A 12,620-nucleotide genomic window follows, 5' to 3' on the forward strand; every position below is an offset into this window, starting at 1 on the left:
TTTCTTTCCCAGTGACTTGTACCAACAAGTCCACAGACATAAGATCACAGATAAGCATTGAAACAACAGAGAAGAATAGTGTTAGATCAACATTAAATCATCTTCAGCCTCCTGCCTTACGGTGAGTTAATTGTTCCCTGTACTTTTACAACATCCAGGGATCAGAGAGTGTGTGTGGTTCAGTATATCAACAGTGAAATCAGGCCCCATCCAGCACCGGCCTCAGCTTGCTGCCTGTCTCTGCAAACTGGATTATCGTCTTAAGATCTGTGACTAGATAAAGTTGCAGTAATTACACAGAACTAGGCCATCATGGAATTTCACAAATGTCATGCTCATCTTTTTCTATGGAATGATAATCTGTAACTGATATAGCCGTTGATGATGTTGTAAGTGCTGATGTCGTTTTAACTGAAATTACACAACTAGCATGTTGTACATTTCTTTGGCCAATAAATGGAGGTTACCAGCAGAGCTTCCACTGCAATTGTAGACCTCACTTCAAACTTGAGCACACAGCCAGACACACACAGCTCCTCTAGAGCTAGATTTGATGATACATATTGATAAAGACCCAAGATTTCTGTCATTTTAACCTTTTTTTTTTTTTTTTTTACTTGTTTACCGTCAGCTACATATTCCTGCTCTTTGGCCTTTATCTTTGAAGAGAGGCCAACGCTACATCCATTATCCATGATTTATATGAGAATATTCTATATTGAGATAATCTTCCACGACACACCTGATCATTGCTCGTGGCACACCTATGTGCTGTGGCACAATGGTTGGGAAACACTGTATTATATTATACATTTCTTACATAAAGTGGCATAAAATTAAGGTTTAATGCCATGTGTATATTTTTTACAATCCATGGTGTGAAAAAAGTATTTTGAAAGTGTCTTTTTCACTTGAGTGATAAATCAAGTTTGGTTGGCTGTTGGTTGTGGTTATGACACAGACTAGCAGACTCTCACACCTGTGAACAGACAGAATACATCTCACAAGGAGACAACTGATAAAATCAGAATGGAGAAGGTAGGAGCAGGATTTATGTGAACTGTGGTTTTACTTAAAAAAACACTGCAGCACTGATAACGTTTTGTTTTTGTTTGTTTTTTTCAAACATGACGTATATGTGTAAGCATATCATCCCTCTTATCATGAAATCTTGATGGTATCTGGTCATCATTTATCCTGAGATTGATAGCCTTTGTCTGGTTTGTCTGTAATTTTTAATGGCTGTGTTTTTGCTCTGCTCTCGTTTGTCACATGGCATTACTTCAAAGAATATGAAAAGCGAAGTCTGTTATATTTTTTTTAATTAATTTTCTTTCCTTTCCTCCCTTTTGCCTGTGGCACATCTTAGACAGCTTTAAATTTGCTTTAATGTGTTTGTCTCTCCTAAACATTTGTGATCAAACCCTGGGCCACACACACACACACACACACTTTTATCCCTTAGGGCACCAGAGGCAGGCAGGCAGCGCGCACACAAACCCACATCTCGTATCAATCGAAGTTAAGTCCAGTTTATCCCTGCAAATGGTCTCTGTGGACTCCATCCTATATGTTCCTCTTCATCAGTGCACATCAAAGCTGATGGCTGACATATACAAGCAGAGAGGGTCAGCAAGTTTTACAAGCACCTTTTTTTTTTATTGTACTGAGTGCATGTCTGTAACGAGAGACAATGTTCAAAGAAGATTACAAATACACAGATTTTATATGAAAAACAAAACTTACATTCCTCCCCTGTCGTATGTGGACATATAAATACACGTGTGTATGCACACAAATACATGTGAGTCTATGGAAAAGACCTCTGTCCACAATCACAAAAATCATCAAGAGCTGCTGAATTTTCAAGTACTTGTTTTTTTTGTTTTGTTTTTTCGAAACCCAGAATTTGGAAGTCTTGGGTAAAAAGGTGGATGCAATGAGTCTGCAAGATGATGTTTGGATTGAATATTTCTTTCTTTAATAATTCTGCAGCTGTGGGGTTTTTTTCTTTTTTGTGTGTGTGTGTGTGTTTGTGCTGTAAAAACAGTCTAAAACATCAAAACGGATGTGATAACACCATTATTCTTCTGAAATTCTTTTTCTCAGTCCTGCAGTTCATGAATGTCCATTTAAACAACACTGTGCCATGAAACAGACTTTAACAATATAGATGATTTCTCACTAATTGAACTTTACTTACAAATATAGCTACATCTTTCTCATGTAGTTGTTAAGACTTTTTTCCCTATACCTGACATACTGTATTTTCCACACTATGTCATGGCGAAGTGTATGCCAACCAGATGTGGGCCAGGTTTGGCAATGATGGCACTATTTATGTTCCTATTTTCTTATTTTAGTTAGAAGACCCAAATGCCATGTTGCAATAGTATACTGCTATGATAGACAACATTTCAAATGCAGGTTTGACAGGTTTGTGAGTGTACACTTTATCCAAAACCTAGTCACCTACTCATGCTTATCACTGGGTGGCTGTAGCTCAGGAGGTAGAGCTGGTCACCTACTGATCGGAAGATTAGTAGTGCGATTCCTGGCTCCTCCAGTCTGCAAGAGTGTGAATGTGTATGAATATACAGGGTGGGCCATTTATATGGATACACCGTAATAAAATGGGAATGGTTGGTGATATTAAAGTCCTGTTTGTGGCACATTAGTATATGTGAGGGAGCAAACTCCTCAAGATGGGTGGTGACCATGGTGGCCATTTAGAAGTCAGCCATCTTGGATACAACTTTTGTTTTTTCAATAGGAAGAGGGCCATGTGACACATCAAACTTATTGGTAATGTCACAAGAAAAACAATGGTGTGCTTGGTTTCAAAAATTAATGCACAAGTCATGTATTTTATAAAGGAAGGGCTCAGAGACCCCAATTGGGCTCCCATGAGCAAGATGAAAGCAGGAGATCCATGTCACAAGTTGGGATGTGGCATGTGTGTGTTTAAGTCAACAATATGTTACACTGCAAATAAAAAGTCAATTCTCATTTCACACATACAACATTCTGCTCATACAACTGAAAAGCAGAGGAACTTAGACATTAATAGTAAAGTTGTTTTTTTTTTTTAAATAAACATGAAGACAACTTTTCTAAAGCAATGCTATAAGATCTGTAAGGTAAGTATGAGAGGAACATTGAAATGCATCTACAAAACAATCACATAAATAAGCAAAAGTTAGATTTTCCCACAAAAGAATTTAGCAATTGCCCTCTCTTGTTCTTTCTTTTAAAAATTCTTTTAAAATGTGTTTAATTACATTTTTAAGAATACATTTGGGTTCAACCGAAAAGTCCCAGCTGCAAAATGATGCAAAAACAAATGTAAAAATTGTTTTCTGCAACAGAGTTAATCTGGTTTTCATAAACTATGATTGAACAAGTAAGAAAGCCAACATAGAAAATTGAAAAACTGTCTATTTGCATTACAAGACTGCAGCAACTATTTAGCATTCAGCAGCACACATCAACCTGAGGAATCTGATGAAACACTCTCATTGTTGAGTAAGTGAGTGCTCCAAGTCCAAAATATTCAGAAAATACATTTTAATTCCAAAACATTTTATTATTTAACCATGTGCTGCCAAGATAGTGCAAAAATGTTTCATAATATAAACTCCATAAGCTATTAAGTTAGTGGTCATCATTCTCATTTATTCCCATTATTCAACAGGTTTTCAGCAGTAGAATCGCTACAGATACGCAGTTATTCCAAGTGCCTGGTACACTTTTCTTGTAAATAACAAACACTCCAGTTATCTTCAGTGTTTTTAATCAAAACTATTCTGTAATTCCACAAAATCGAACAAAACATTTTCATTTCTTTATCGGAGCATGGATTTGATTTGTTTGTTTGAAAAAAAAAACACACACACCTGAAGATCATGAACGTGTTCAAATTTGTTCAGAAAACCTTTCTCTGCAGCACTTTAAGTGGTCTAAAACACCACAAGGCACCTTCAAAATGTGATTGCTGCATTATGAACATTGAGTGGTTGCTCCAGCTGTTCTTTACCACCCCTGATCCCAATTGATAAAATGGGTTTCGTTAAGACCAGTCTCTAAAAAGCAGTTCAGACCAAGCAACAGTCCTTCAAGAGTAAAAAAAATAAAAAAATAAAAAAGCTGCAGTTCCACTATTGGCCAATTAAGGTTTGCTAAAAAAAACAAATCAATCCCCATAGATTTCCATGTTAAAAAGCATGTTTACAGACTGGTATAGGAAAGTCTCCTCTATGGATAGTTTCGACCTTTCCTTCTCTTAATGTCATGTAATGTGTCATATTTTTCTATAACTCATCTATTTGGACACAAGTAAGGTTTAAGTTAGGGATGTTATATTTGTAATATAATTGTCCGACAAATAATATAACCTGCTGTGTAGTTTGGCATGTTCAAAAAGTTTGTAAAAATACTGGAATTTCACTCTCCAGAACTGAAGCCCCCATTTAGCAGATACTTAATTTAATGAATATTGCTTGCTAACCAAGTTAGCTAGCTAATATCTACAATCTATCCCCATCATCAAATATTGTCTCTTACTGCTCCTAAAAGACAGCCTGGTATCGTCCAAAATCCCAAAGCTTAACCTTCAAAGTGAGGAATCCAGAAACTACTGGGTGAGATCACTGTGGCTACATCCATCTTTTACATACAGTCTGTGGGTTGCGCCAAACAACTTTAAGCCTGATAATAATAGGCTTAAGGTGTCTCTTAGTGGATGATGATTCACATGAATAAACATGTGAATATAGCCATTGCCTAGCAGCAGTGCTGTCCTGCTAATTTGTTGTTCCTGGGGTAAAAGAAAAGGCATTTAGATTAATATTATAGTAAGAAGAAAACAGGAAAATGAATAGGACTCTCTCAGGATTCTAATAAACACAAGAACACACTGATACCGAAGCAAACCCAGTTAATTACAAATAGGAGGAAATGCACAGCAGGCATGTCTATTAGGGCAGACTTAGGTTGTATGGACATGGTTTACTCTTGGCCAAAGAAACCATATTTTACTACAAAACAATCAGACTTTCAGAGTCCTTGAAATTAAACTTAAATCAGTGCAACACAAAAACAATCAGTTTCACAGAAACCCAAATACACCTAAAAACTAAAATCAAGCATTTCAGCATTTCTAAAATTAAAAAAAAAAGATGGGGGGGTGCTGCTGTTCTCACTGATGGGTGTGATGCTCTGCTCAGGCCATCAGCGCTGCTCAGTATGGCTTCTTCTGCTCGTGACAGGCACAAAAACACACACATCATTGAAAACAAACGTAATTAAATATCATTGTGACTGGTGTCATTACATCAAATGCATTTTTTAAATAATATAATCTTACCTCTACTGCCCTTTTCCTTACTGTGGAGAAAATAAATGAGAATTACTCTTTAGGACATCAACACCTCATGTAGCTCCACAAACAGCTAACACATGTAAGCTGTATATGTTTCCAGGAAGCGCTGGTGGGTTTGCGGCCTGTTTATATCACTCACCTAAGTGCAGGTAGCGCAGCATTACAAACAGGATGACCAACAGGATCACAATCAAACCAAGAACAATGTTAAACATCCAGCTCCCTGGCTCTGAAACAGATAACACACATGAGACTCTGCTGCTCCCTACTGATAGTTTACAGTATTACACTGAGACGTCTCTCACCTTCCACATTCAGAATGAAGCTCTTTTTGATGGGCACTTTCAGGGAGTGATGAGAGACACTGCAAGTAAACTGTTTGCCAGACTGCCTGAGCGAAGCCTTGAGGTAGAAGAAAGCTGACAGCGAGTAGGTCCTGTCCTGGTTATGTTTGTGGCTGGACAGTAGGATGTTATCCAGTACCTTGGGCAGAGGAGCACCAACCCTCTGGCCTGACGCTGCCGGGTCCTGCTCGTACCAAACTATCTCCACATCCAGGGGGTAATAGCTGTTTGCCTCACACACAACTTTCTGCTCCTGGCCCTCCTGCAGTGAGAAGGTGGGTCCCACATTAAGGGAGACACGAGGAGGCTCTTAGGAGAGAAAGATTGGAAAATGTAAAAAGTTATCCCAAATGTATGAATCCACAGCTTCTGTGTTCTAAGTGATGGAAACATTAAAAAAATCACACGTGAATTTCATTAACCATCATGGAGGGATGGATGGATAATTGTTATTAATCTCTGTCTCTCTTCCACAGCATGTCGTCTATCCTGTCTTCCTTCCCTCACCCCAACCGGTTGCAGCAGATGGCCGCCCCTCCCTGAGCCTGGTTCTGCAGGAGGTTTCTTCCTGTTAAAAGGGAGTTCTTCCTCCCCACTGTCACCAAGTGCAGCTTGAACTGACTGTTGCTGTGAATATAACTGACACAGGAAGCCACTGCTTTAATTTCAAGCTAACAATATAACAAATGAATGAGAACAATGTGTAACTCAGTTGGAGTTAGAGAAGAATAACTCAGTGATTATATGTTGTAGTAGCCAAGAGGTGTGGTCTCTGTGAAGGAGCAATGAAGGATAAACTGGGGGGCTGGATAGCTGTCATAGGGCCATCATAAGGAAAAGTGTTTGTGATCCCTGATGATCATTTGAATTGGAGACATTTGAAATTTCTGAATATTTGTAAAAGTTGACAGTAAGACACAACTTACTGAGCCACATAGGGCCCACTTTGATCTTAAGCGAGCTGGACCAGTTAAATTACCATTTCTATCAGTGTAAATGAGTTTAACTTCAACAATACATCTCTGTTGTTCTACATGAGACATACAACATACTGCTGTAATAAACTACATTAATCTGTTAGCGCAACTTTTTTGGCTTAAGTTTTTTTTTTAAAAAGTGTAACATTACAGAAAACTCTGGTAGCTCCTTACCTGTAGTGCCCTATAATTATAAGGCAGAAAGTTAAATTTCCTATTTTTATTATTTATTTTACTCTAGAAGCATTGTTTTGTTTTTTAAAAAAGCTGACATTTCTAGAGCAGACAGTAAAAATACAGTAACTTTTCTGTCATTTAATTGTTTATTTGCTATTTTATTGTTGTAGCATGAATGGCTATGGGGGAGTTCTCGCAGAGCAGGTCAGCCACTAATCAGAAGGTCGGTGGTTCGATCCCAGGCTGCCTCCTGGCTGCATGCCAAATATCCTTGGGCAAGATACTAACCCCGTGTTTGCCTACTGGTGGTGGTCAGAGACTGTGTCCGGCAGCTGTTCTCTGTCAGTGCGCCCCAGGGCAGCTGTGGCTACAATGTAGCTTGCTATCACCAGTGTGTGAAAGTGTGTGTGAATGGGTGAATGACTGAATGTAGTGTAAAGCGCTTTGGGGTCCTTAGGACTAGAAAAGCGCTATACAAATGCAGGCCATTTACCATTTATCAGCAGGACAACTATAACATTTATAAAAATACAGTTTTAACTGTATTTTTTAAAACTTCTTCTTCAAAGCTCTTCTTCACATTTCCAGTGGCCGATTAGAGTCTTTGCCTAGCTGACCTTATGTCAAACAACGCTAGGCAATGTTTGGATGAAGTCAGGACCTAGAAGGGCAGGTAATATGCTGCCTGAGCATGAAGCACTGAAAGGAGCTGGTGGTGTCAGCTGTGAAGAGCATGAAATGAAAGTAGATGAAATCTCAGCTGAGGCTCATTAAAAGTTCTCAGGGTCCACTGTCCATTCAAGTGCCCATTATCCCTAACTAAAGGGAACCCATTAAACTAATTTCCAGCCCCATTTGTTTCATTCTTGCTGTACAGTAGAGCAGCTTTACATGATGCACAGTTCAAAATAATCTTGATTTAACTGGGTCTTGAAATTGCTCTTCAGCGCTAACTCCTCCCCCTTTACACCAAGTTTCTTCTGATTGGTTGGACCTTATGAACAAAAGATTAAAACAGTGGATGGGTTGGGCTTCTCTCCTTACAACCACATTAGGGATATCCACTCTCACTGACTTCATACAGATCTAAAAGTAGAAAAACTGTTTAAAGTCTAGATATGGATACTTGTTATGAAAATCTGAAAATCTGACCATGTTTAATATGGAACAGTATGACAGAAAAACTAAAAAAACAAAACAGAATCAGTCCCCTTTATAATCCATTTTTCAGTTTAACTAATGTAACAGGCAGAATTAGTATTAGTACTTTGTGTCATCTGATTTCCTCACCTTCGATGTGCAGATTTATGTCCACACTGCCAAACAGTGGATTCACTGACACTGAACAAATGTAAGTCCCTTCACTGCTCATCTTAGACAGGGGGAGGGTGTAGGTGGCATCGCCAGTCGCCAGAGCCTTCAGCCCAACACCGCTCCCCTGGGTGTGCCCGGTGCGGCTGGTGTAGCTGAAGAGTTTATTCCTCTCTCCCCGGTGCTGCCAGTGCCACTCCACAGTGATGTTGGCACCCTTGTGGTCAACGTCAAACTGGCAGTGGAGCTTTTGCTGGGACATCAGGCCTGCTTTCACTGAAGGAGTCTTTGTTTTGATGGCCATGGCGACTGTGGAAACAGATCTGGTGACTGTCTGCACAAATTTCTCAAAACAAGTGGCCCACCATGTCCCATAACTACACATGCATCATCAACAATAAGTATCATATGATAGATATATTTTTCTGATTCTGAAATCCTCATATGGTGAGTTTACCTGTGGTGGTGAGAACCTCTTTGTCAGGGATGGGGGGCCATTTGCGGTAGTCCTGCTCTCCTGGGGGAGGCTGGTCAGAGGGGTGCCTGAGGAAACCAGTGACTGTAAAGAGGCCCCTGCTGTGTCTGAGGGTACAGAGGAACCAGCGGTTGTACTCTAGGGCGCCCATGACAGGCCAGCGGACATAAATGCCCTCTGTGCTGTATCTGCGTAGCTCACACTCCAGCTGCTCTTCCTCCACCCCCTCCACATACCGCCTCAGGTCCAACTTTGATCCTAGAATAGGACACATGCAGTCAAATCAAATGTCTTTCAGCCTTCTCCTCATGCAGCCTGCAGTAACTCACCAGTGATTAATAAAGTGATGGCGTTTGGGTTAACAGGAGCATCTTCTTTCTGACCAAATTGCAGCATAGCCTCTCTGTGGATGAGTCGAGTCTCAGTGTGCCCCTCATTATTAGTAAACACATGTTCGTCAGTGAACTGACAGGGCAGCCACGGGTTCTGGATACTCCACACACCTAAATCACACAGACATATGCACAAAATCATCATTAAGCATATGATTCCATTCATGCAGTCGAGTGTAGCGTCCACACTAGCTCTAAAAACGCGGTGACAAAGCCTTGCACAATAACTCACCTGCACTTAGATACAAGTAAATAAGGATATTTAAGATTAAACCCATGATTCTTCATTGGTGACCCCGCAGAAAATCCCCTTTAGTTCGGTTGCCACTCGAAGTTTCTCCGGATACTTTCACTTTCATTTTCAAGGAAAAAAAACTGGCTTTGCAGACGCTCCGATCACGTGACAAGCAGCACACAAAGTAAGAGGGAAAATATGAAATTATAATAATATTCGCCGTTAAATTGCACTAGTTTCAACGTTAAAACCCCTAGTTATTGTTTTGTTTAGTAGTAAGCTGTGTCCAGTGCGCACTACTGTGTGACAAGTTACTCACACAATATCCATAATCATGCCCACAGTTGTATTTCTACAGAGGTTTCTCCACACGTCTCAACGAGTCAACTGTAGGTTATGCTTCCATTTTTTTTACGCCATCAAACTCGTAGTACTGCCTTTGACCTGAGGTGTTGCTGTGAGTGCACCAGAGCACATCCACAGCCACAGCACAGGAAGGTTTTTTTTTTTTTTGTTTTTTTTTACAAAAAACTTTATTCATGAACAATAGCACAAGAAACAGACAAGAAACTTAGAGTATTCATCAAATAAAAATCATGTGTAAAAACTGTGTGTTTAAGAAGCTAAAACAAAGTTATAAACTATCAGAAAGCAGGAACTTGTCTCAAATTAATTTAAAATGGCCAGGTAAAGCAACTTCTGTATTTATTTTTATTTAATGTTAATAACTGTACAGTACTCTGTTTTTGGTAACTATTGTCCATGATGTAAATATGTAAAACAAAATGTGTATGCTTCTGTTCTGTGTCCTGTGTGTCCTATTTGTTTGTATACAGTATGTGTTTTTCTTGCTGCTGTTACAACCAAATTTCCCCTTCTGGGACAATTAAAGGATTATTCTATTCTATTCTATTCTATTCTAAAGTAAGGGCTTTCCTATCACTTGCAAGTTTTAGCAATTTACTCAAGAATTTAAATTCATTAAGCAATCAGTTTTTCACTGTTTGGTTTTAAAATATTTACATTTGTGGATACAGTATTCCCTGACAACAACAGAGTCCAAACAAATATCCCATACTTGATTGCTTTATTGAATCCCAGTGGACTGTAACTAGCTCCATTTCATAAAGAGATTGCAATAATGTGGAAATAGTGTGGAAAAAGCAGAAGATCCAGATTTCAATATCATCTTCACAGAATACTCAGGTGGTCGTATCCAAGTTAAACCAGTTTAAATAGGTTTAACTTGGATAATAACTTGAAATTTCTGAATTTCATCCCCTTGTTACCTGAACTTAACTGAATTAATCTTAACTGAATTGTGACAGTTACAGGATCCTGTTCAGGGAGGGTGCTGTCCTAGCTCCACTAGGATGAAGAAGGTTGCATCCTTCTTCCATATGGTCTTCCAGTGCTTCCACCAAATGTTGCCTTGGTGGGCCATTGTCATATGGTTTCCCTGCCATTGAGAGGGAACTGTAATAATGTAATAATGTAATAAACCAGCTGTACTCCACTGAACCATGGTTCAGTGGAGTACAGCTGGTTTATTCTCCTGCCTTCTATCTCTCTGGTATATATCTGGCCATGGTTGTGATTCTTTGCTTGGCAGTTTCCAAGCCACTTCTGTACTTCTTAGACACTCCTTTCTGCAGCTCTGTGGAGGGCTAACTTCCCTCCACACTGCCCTGATTTTGGCCGCCTTCTCCATGGAGGGCACTGCTTCTTGTGGTTGTTCATCTTTTAGCAAAGCATCTCAGTGATCACTGCTGCTGTGGTTTAGACCAGCTGGTTGGTTTCAGTTTGTCTGTAACGCTGTATTCACATCCTTTAGTAGTCCTTCAAAGATTACGTTGAAAGTTGAACGTTATAGACTTGATAATCAGCCGCAGCTTAGCCACAATCTTCTCTCTCTAGCACTCAACACCTTCATCGAATTAGTTGTACTTGGGGCTTGGTTCCAATATGGGATGAGGGTGATAATATCTCCCCCCTGACATGATGTCCTGGCCCTGTCGTTGCCATAGCATTTGTGTTGTACATCATCGATCTCCAATTGGGATAGCAGTTGCTTCTTCAGAATGTTGGAGCACCCAAGCTAAGTTGTTTCGCTTTCAGTTTACAACCTCTTCTGTTCCATGTGAGAGGATTTTCTCTAAGGCAGGAGAAATTATCTCCAAGAAAAGAAACAGACTCGGCCATCGCACAGTGGAACAAATTCTCTTCCTAAACAAAAACCAAACAGGATAACCTTAAATGCATCATGTTTTTATTTTACAAGTTAATAAGCATTTTCCTTTTTCAGAACAGATAAAAAATGAGCTTAGAGTCCAGGACCAGCTCAAAGAAGAGAGGGTCAACTTTGAAAAAAGGACATCAGAATATCTTGAAGAGGCTAGCACGCTGTTTCAATGTAGAGACAGACTTAAAACAGTGGAGGCACTAGAAGAGAAATTAAAAGCTGAAATTAAAACATGGCAAAAAAAAGCAGAGGATTTTGAAGAGCAAAAGGACAGGGTCATTATGGAGAAAAGCACATTGATAATGAAAAATAATGAACTGTCAGATTTTCTTTTGGGAAAGGACTTGGACAATAACAAACTAGTAAAAGAGTTAAAAGAAAAACAAGAGGAAGTAGAAAGTCAGACAAAGGAAGCCTCAAAGCAGCTTTCTAACACACCTGGAGAAAGTCCTGCAGATGAAAAACGAACAAATAGCCAAACTTGAAATTGAGAGGCGGGAATCCTTCAATATAATGACATACAATGTGAAAACTGAAGATGGACTGATATTAAGGAGAAATCGGAGGAGTTTACTGTACACTCAAAAGACAATGGGACCATCGGAAGGACAGTGTGATGACAACAACACACCACCTGAACCAACAGGTGGTGTGTTGTTTTACATGCATGGATGTGAGCCACGTTAAAACAAAGAAGCTTGCTCACTACTATTGATGTTTTATTAAAAACACGACAGCAGCTGCCCAGTCTTTCACCGATTTACGAAGGCCCGGCCAAATGAACCTAGAGCTGACCAGCTTGACCGAGGCCCCGATGCCTGGATGAGAGAGGGCGTGTACGGAGTCGAAAACGCGACGACGCCACGAAAGGGGAACTACAGGGCGTGGACGGCTGGTGGAAACATCGCACAGCAGGCTAGGCCCACCGTTCCACACGGGTCTGTCCTCCAGTAGGGGAGACCGGGGATAGTTGTAACGTGGGTCAGTTGTAACACTTCCAATTTCTCCAATCAGGGCTAAGTTTCAAATGATGTGACTCATCCTGTGCATGCCCAATTCAGTTCTGCTATCACATGTGAAAAATCAG

General features: G+C 39.9%; 1 protein-coding gene across 1 annotated transcript; it reads right to left on the bottom strand.

The window, feature by feature from the left end:
- Window positions 1–2,749: 2,749 nt before the first annotated feature.
- On the bottom strand, window positions 2,750–9,802 carry dhrs13b.2 (dehydrogenase/reductase (SDR family) member 13b.2). The gene is made up of 8 exons (XM_005944704.3): window positions 9,289–9,802; window positions 8,994–9,167; window positions 8,647–8,922; window positions 8,169–8,498; window positions 5,686–6,033; window positions 5,520–5,609; window positions 5,366–5,385; window positions 2,750–5,254 (listed from the first exon to the last, which is right to left on the bottom strand). Exons 1-8 carry the CDS (start codon window positions 9,332–9,334, stop codon window positions 5,240–5,242), a joined length of 1,299 nt encoding a protein of 432 aa, XP_005944766.1. The 5' UTR covers window positions 9,335–9,802; the 3' UTR covers window positions 2,750–5,239.
- Between the last annotated feature and the right edge of the window lie 2,818 nt (window positions 9,803–12,620).

Source organism: Haplochromis burtoni, unplaced genomic scaffold, assembly GCF_018398535.1.
Source record: "Haplochromis burtoni strain Fernald_Lab_line unplaced genomic scaffold, NCSU_Asbu1 Contig_417, whole genome shotgun sequence".
In the NCBI taxonomy this organism is placed as follows: domain Eukaryota; kingdom Metazoa; phylum Chordata; class Actinopteri; order Cichliformes; family Cichlidae; genus Haplochromis; species Haplochromis burtoni.

Excerpts from the sequence above, each read along its gene's own strand:
- dhrs13b.2 (XM_005944704.3), bottom strand. The coding sequence starts at position 9,334 with ATGGGTTTAATCTTAAATATCCTTATTTACTTGTATCTAAGTGCAG. Across the intron at positions 6,034-8,168 it reads CATAAATCTGCACATCGAAG|AGCCTCCTCGTGTCTCCCTT; the intron begins GTGAGGAAATCA and ends TTCTCTCCTAAG. Across the intron at positions 5,386-5,519 it reads GCTGCGCTACCTGCACTTAG|TAAGGAAAAGGGCAGTAGAG; the intron begins GTGAGTGATATA and ends TTTTCTCCACAG.